At 31.5% G+C, this 7,164-nt stretch overlaps 1 protein-coding gene across 1 annotated transcript; it reads right to left on the bottom strand.

The window, feature by feature from the left end:
• Positions 1 to 728: 728 nt before the first annotated feature.
• LOC104086329 (uncharacterized) lies at positions 729 to 1,277 on the bottom strand. The gene has a single exon (XM_009590574.1). It carries the CDS (start codon positions 1,275 to 1,277, stop codon positions 729 to 731), a length of 549 nt encoding a protein of 182 aa, XP_009588869.1.
• Positions 1,278 to 7,164: the final 5,887 nt, after the last annotated feature.

The following is a 7,164-nucleotide window of genomic DNA, read 5'->3' as shown; positions in this document are numbered from 1 at the left end:
ACAAAAGTTCAAAAGAGATTAGCGTTTCTCTAATGTTCTTTTAACTGTACTTTACTAACTCCTAAAAATAATAACTATCTAAAATAGAATTTCTCTTGTTATTAGAGCTTCTCTACCATTTAATCCTTTTCATGCATGAAATTCAAAGTAGGTGATTGATCAATTATTGCTAATTACACAGAAGTTAAAAGAAACAACAAAAAAAGCTGAACAAAGAGAATTATACCCTAAACCATACTTCTGATTACTTATCATTAACATTCAAAATAAAAGCTTTACAAGCTAATTCAACATAATCATTAGTCATAACCACACACCAACGATATTAATATTTAACCATACTAAATTCTTCACTGCCCTTTCTTGACTCAACTTCCCTTTGCCTCCCATATAAATACAATAACCCTACCATACTTAATCCCCCAGTAATACATAAATACATCTTAAATAGGTCCTACTAAATTTAATTAAAAAACAACTATAAGAAGAAATTATTCGCATTTTTCATCTAATTTTCTCAAATTTCAGACCTTTTCACTTCTCCATGTCCAAAAAATTCATGGAGAAACTGAAATTCCCGAAATTTAAGAATTTAGTTGCGAATATTGAAGATTTATAACATAGTCAAACTTAACTAATTAGAGACTAAGGATTCATATATATAGTCCCTCCCAACTAATTCAGAATTAAGTGATAATAATAATTCAAGCGAAAACGGGTTGGATCCACTACTCAAGTCGGAGCAACCGCCTTAAATCTCTGGTGGCAAAATCATCAAACGACTTGAACTCTACTTGCTTTTTGCTGTTGTTAAAAAAAGAAGGTAAAGGAAGTGATCTCGGCGACGGCGAATTCGAGAACGCTGCCGATCCGGCGTACATGTCGGCCGGGGAAAACCCGACCCGAATTTGCTTCGGCACCATTCCGGGTTGCTCTGGACCCAATCTTCCGGTTCCGTAAACCGTCAACTCAGATTTCTTCTTACCCGACCCGATCTTCGGGTTTAGAGAATCCAACGACTCGCCCCTTCTTAAAATCGTGACGTAGCCCGTCACTTTTCCACCTTCGGCCGACGATCTCCTCGATATCAACGGCTCAGAATGGTTTTGGTTCTGGTTCTGGCTCTTGTTGTTCAATTTCTTCTTCTCCGTTCTGACCACCGGCTTCCGGTAGCCGTAGTTGTTATAATACCCATTTCCGGTTTTCCGACGATGAAACACCGTCGCCGGCTGAGGTTCCCTTAAACAATTTTGTGGCCTCAATACTTCCGTTCCCATTTTTACAAATAAATAATTTAAAAGGGAAGGATTTTCAACAGAGGAAAAAAAGTTGAAGGTTCTTAAGACCTTAAAGGAGTGTTAAAATGGAAACTTGAAAAAGAAAAAAAGGTTTCTTCCTGGGTATTTTCGATTCCTTATATAAAGGAAAGAGAGAAAACTAAATTCTCTCTTTTTTTCTTCTAAATTCCTGCTGTAATAGAGAGTTTTGTTACAATGAAATGGGTGTGGGATATAGGAGATATATATGGAGAAGAAGAATAGGTGATTGATAGATTATATATAGGGATAATAGCACCTTCAGTCCCTAATTAATTGGTAAACTCTAATTCTGATCCTTATGATTAAGAATATTTAACTTTCAATCTTTTAAAATGTGCATTTTGACCCTTTATATATGAAACACACAATATTTAGATTATTTTTAAAATTATATTATCTTAAAATATAAAGTAGTAGTTCAAAATTAGCATCACACATTTGTTAGATGAATGATTTACTAGTATGTAATTCGTTAAGTTTGTAACGATTCAAAAATAAAAGTATCAAAAGTACTCATTTGAATTAATTGAATATTGAATTTGCTAGCCAAATAAAACAAAGATAGAAAGCAAAATTTGTGAATATTTGAGGGACGAAGAGTGCAACTTTTCCTTATAGATATGGTGATTTCCCTGGGGTGTTTCTCTGTGAGAGGCGCGTGAGCACGCGATGTAAGGTGCAAGTGGGGCTTTGTTAAATAGATGTTTGGTTAGGCCGACTAGTTTGATATTCACACTCCATTTTATGAGCGGCTGACCTTAGACCGGGCCGTTCACGTGTGGGGCCCTGATGCTTTTTATTAGTCTTTCCGTTTTGACGGGGACTTGTAATCTGTTGGTCTACGCGCTTGTCGTTTTCGGATCATTAGTCTGAACGGCGCTAAGTCTGTGACGGTGAGTTGTTTTGTCGTGTTAACAGGGGAATTATTTGAGGGGACCATGTGTTTTGGCTGTGGATTCTTCATATCTCTTTCCTTTTCTACTTACTAAGGTCCTTCCGTTTCAATTTACGTGAACTTATTTTTTTTAATCCGTATCAAAAAATATAATTATTTTTCATATTTAAAAATAATTTCATTTTATGCAATAATTTATAACCACACAAAATAAATATAACTCATCTTACACTATAAATTTAAAAATCTTTTCTCTTTTCTTAAATTCTATGTCCAGTCAAATATGTTTACATAAATTGAAACGAAGGAATTACTACTTACAATAACTTTTATTAAAAAGTGACGAATAAAAATCTTTAATTGTGAAGTATGAGTAAATTATGAATATGGTCTAATTTAGTGATTTAGGAAATGTTAATCTTCTTATCATGTCTCTAAATTTCAAAGTTTTTAGATTTTATAAATATCTAATACTGTTTTTCCTTACCAATAAGGTAATATTAGAAGTTGAAAAAAATCCCCTAATCCCTCTATGGTTTGAAACAAGCCTCAAGGCAATGGAACATTAAGCTTTCAAATGTTTTATTACAAGCTGGCTATTCTCAAAGCTCATATGACCATTCACTTTTTATCAAGAAATGTGGCAAGAACATTGTGATCATCTTGGTGTATGTGGATGATTTGTTGATCACTGGGAATTCTCTCGATATGATTACAGAAGTAGAGAAGACTCTTCATCACAATTTCAAAATGAAGGACTTAGGAGAGTTGAGATACTTTCTTGGAATAGAGGTTATAAGATCAGAGGCAGGTTTGAGTGATGCAGGCATGTGGCAACCCCAATGGAGCTCAATCATAAGCCAACTACTGTGGACTATGACAACCATGTTGGGAATACAGAAGATAAGCAATTGGAAGATGCAGGAAAATACCAAAAACTTATAGGAAAGCTGTTTTATTTGACCATTACAAGGCCAGATATAAGCTTTGGTGTGCAAGTATTGAGTCAATTTATGCAGAATCCTAAACAATCACACTTAGATGCAGCCTTAAGAGTGGTGAGATATATCAAGGTATCCCCAGGCTTGGATTTACTGCTGAAGAAAGGAGAACCAAACAATCTGACAATGTTTTGTGACTCAGACTGGGCAGCATGCCCAAATACTAGGAGATCAACTACGGAATACATTGTCAAACCAGGAGACTCTCCGTTGTCCTGGAAGTCTAAGAAGCAACAAACAATCAGCAGAAGCTCAGTAGAAGCAGAATATAGGAGCACGGTTGCAGCAGTTGTAGAGACAATTTGGATGGTTAGCTTAACTAGAATAATTGGGAAATAGTGTGATCAAACCAGAGCACTTGCACTGTGACAGCAAAGTTGCTTTGCAAATATCAACTAATCCCATATTTCATTAGCGAACCAAACATATAGAAATTGATTGTCATTTTGTGAGGGAAAGGATCAAGACAAGACTGATAACCACTGAGTATGTGTCCACCAAGCAACAACTAGCAGATTTGATGATCAAAGGTTTGGGAGCTGCACAACATCATCTATTACTGTCTAAGCTGGGAGTGTTAGATGTATTCCACTCTCCAACTTGAAGGGAGTATCGAAGTGCAGAAATGATGACTTGAGTAGTTAGGGGGGTCATTTAGCAATTAAAGATACTAGAAGGGTTAGTTAGTTAGTGTGGTTACTTAACAGTGCATTATTTGTTATAAATGCACTGTTAAGTACCTAATTGTAATGAGATTTCTATTCTAAAGAAATACCTTGGTCTTCTTCTTCCTCATTTGACATTTCTTCTTCTTGTCTCTTTCTCTCATATAGAATTCATACCCTAGAAAAATGATAATCAACTAATTTGCATGTCGCTAGATCTGGTTAGCTGAGTAGTCCACAAATTTACAAAAAAAAATCTTTTTTTTTAAAGATTTTTCACTTTTTTCGAAATCAGTATTTAACCGTGAAATTTTTGATTTTCACGTGAAGATGAATTTTTTTAAAAATTAAAATTTGAAAAACTACAAAAAGCTATTATCAAAATTTTCACTTCAAATTACTCACAAAATTCAAAAAGATCTCAAAATTATATTCATATCCAAACACAACTCTAATTTCAAATATCATTTTCACTTAATTCTTTTCCACTTTTTTCCGAAATTTTACCATTTTTATGTCCAAGCGCCCACTATATATTTTACTCTACTTCCTCTGTTTTAAATATTTGTCACTTTTAGCTTAATCCGTGCAATCCCTGACCAACATTTTCAATTGTATTCATTCAACTTTTTATATGAGAAAAAAATACGTTTGATATTACTCTAACTTCTAAGTTGATTTTTGAATTCCAATTTTATTTTTTTTAAGAACAAAGAAATAATTCATGTCTATATTAATTTGAAAGTTGAATCAAGTTGACTTTGAATAAGAGAAAGACGACAGAATTTGGGACTAAGGGAGTTTTTTTTTTTTTTTTTTGGCTCGTATGCAATAAATTGCTCTAGCTTTAATTCCGGTTCATGTTGGTAACTTATTAAAATAGAGTGCCAACTATTCCAAATATCATGACAACGACTGGAGGAATACGGAATAATTTGACATAGATTGTAATGTGATGAACCAAATTGGAAATTTACTCCCCACAATTGATGATTTAGAAGGAAAAAAGGGTCAAATTTGGTTGTATAATTTAAAATTGAGCAACTTTTTTGTCAATAAATTGTTATGCTCCTGCCTTTAGGAAATATAGTCTTGTTTTTGCTCTTGATGTCTACTAGAACCCCAACCTAAGGGTATTTTTAATCATATTCAAAAGTTGAGGGGTACAGTTTGACCTTTTTCCTCGAAGTATTAGGCTACGTGGAGTCTATTAATTTTGCGCTGGAGCTCCGTTAAATGTTAATGACAAGGATAAATCTATGATAATTTATTATCAATAATTAATAAATAGACGAAAATTATAACGATCACAAAATTGAACTATTTCAAATAGTATAGGGGCAACTTTGAACCTCTTCATCGCAAACAAATTTCTTATATATGTATGTCACCAATCACCATGTCCCTCATTTGTTTTCTTTCTGTAATTTGGGTCCACTAGATAATGATGTATACCTAAACTGTTTTTCACCAATTTCTGTTCATTGAAATATCCCTAAACCTTTTCTTTAGGAGGATAATATTTAATACGAAAAAGGGTCAAAAATACTCTTAATGTATCAAAAATGATTCACAAATGTCTTCAGTTAACCTTTGGTCTAAAAATTACTATTAATATTTTATTTTTGGCTCAAATATACCTTTGAAACTTACGTACACATGGATGGTAAATTTTGGCACTTTAAAATATCATGTGGCATTGTTTGAACGGCAAAGTGCCAAATATACCCTTGTACTTTTGAAAATGGTCTAAGAATACCTCTCGTTATATTATTGAGCTATCTATACCCCTGCAGTCGTACTTTGGGTTTAAATATACCCCTCATTTAAACGGAGGGACACGTGCCATCGTCCTGTTGGCTAATTATAAATATCTCCTAATTAATTAAAAAGACTTATTACCCATACCTGAAAAATAATTTTCTAAAGCAATTATTTTTTTGTAAAAACTGGAAAAAAAACAGAATGTTTTTTATAAAAACTGAATATATATATATATATATATATATATATATATATATATATATATATATATATATATATATATATATATATATATATATATATATATTTTCAGTTTTTACAAAAAAAAATGCTTTAAAAGAAACTGAAAATATTTTCTAAAATAATGTTTTTGTAAAAACTGAAAAAAAAACTGAAAAATAATTTTCTAAAGCAATATTTTTTATAAAAATTGAAAAAAACTGAATGTTTTTTTTACTAAAAACTGAATGTTTTTATACTAAAAACTGAAAAAATCAAAAATATTTTTTTCCATTTTTTAGAAAAATATTGCTTTAAAAAAACTGAAAAATAGTTTCTAAACCAATATTTTTTGTAAAAACTAAAAAAGAAACTGAAAAGTAATTTTCTAAAGTAATGTTTTTGTAAAAACTGAAAAAATAAATATTTTCTTCTTCTTTTTTTTTCTTCAGTTTTTAGGTAAAACAATTTAGTTTTTTCTAGTTTTTAATTGCTTTAGAAAAAAAAAATCAGTTTTTTTGTAACAACTGGGAAAAAAATATTTTTGTTTTTTTAAGTTTTTGGTAAAAATAATATTGCTTTAGAAAATTATTTTTCGGGTATGAGTAATGAGTCTTTTTAATTAATTAGAAGATATTTAGAATTGACCAATAAGACGATGATACGTGTCCCTCTGTTTAAATGAGGGGTATATTTGAACCCAAGGTATGACTGCAGGGGTATAGATAACCTAATAGTATAACAAGGAATATTCTTAGACCATTTTCAAAAATACATGAGTATATTTGGACCTTCACCGTTTTTTAAGCTTGTCATGTGTATTTCTTATAAACAAAATCAAAATCCAACCATTTTCTTTTAACCCAACCCACCCGAGTTCCATCATCCACCCGTTTTATTAGACTTGTATCCATTTTTTATTATCTAAAATATTCTTATAATATTCTTGCCATCTCAAAAATAAATAAGAACTTTTTATCTTTTTAGTAAAAAATTTAATTTTTTTCTCTTCAAACCAAAACTTCCTTTCTTCAAACACTAGTCTCTTCCCATTATTCCAATGTCTTCCACCATAATTGTCTTTGCCGCCATAGTCTCTCTTTCAGCTAAATATGGGATTAAGAGGATGAAGATATTGTTTATTTATTTGTGAAACACATAGTCGATTTGGATTAGTTTTATAGATTTGATTTTGAAACATGTAGATGAAGTTGCAATAGTTATAAAAATAAAATTGTAAATCGGATGTCATTTGTAGCAGAAAATTTGTTGAATTCAATTGAAATCTTTTCAATAGCTTC

Source organism: Nicotiana tomentosiformis, chromosome 9, assembly GCF_000390325.3.
Source record: "Nicotiana tomentosiformis chromosome 9, ASM39032v3, whole genome shotgun sequence".
NCBI lineage: Eukaryota > Viridiplantae > Streptophyta > Magnoliopsida > Solanales > Solanaceae > Nicotiana > Nicotiana tomentosiformis.
This window is presented reverse-complemented; position numbering and strand designations above follow the sequence as displayed.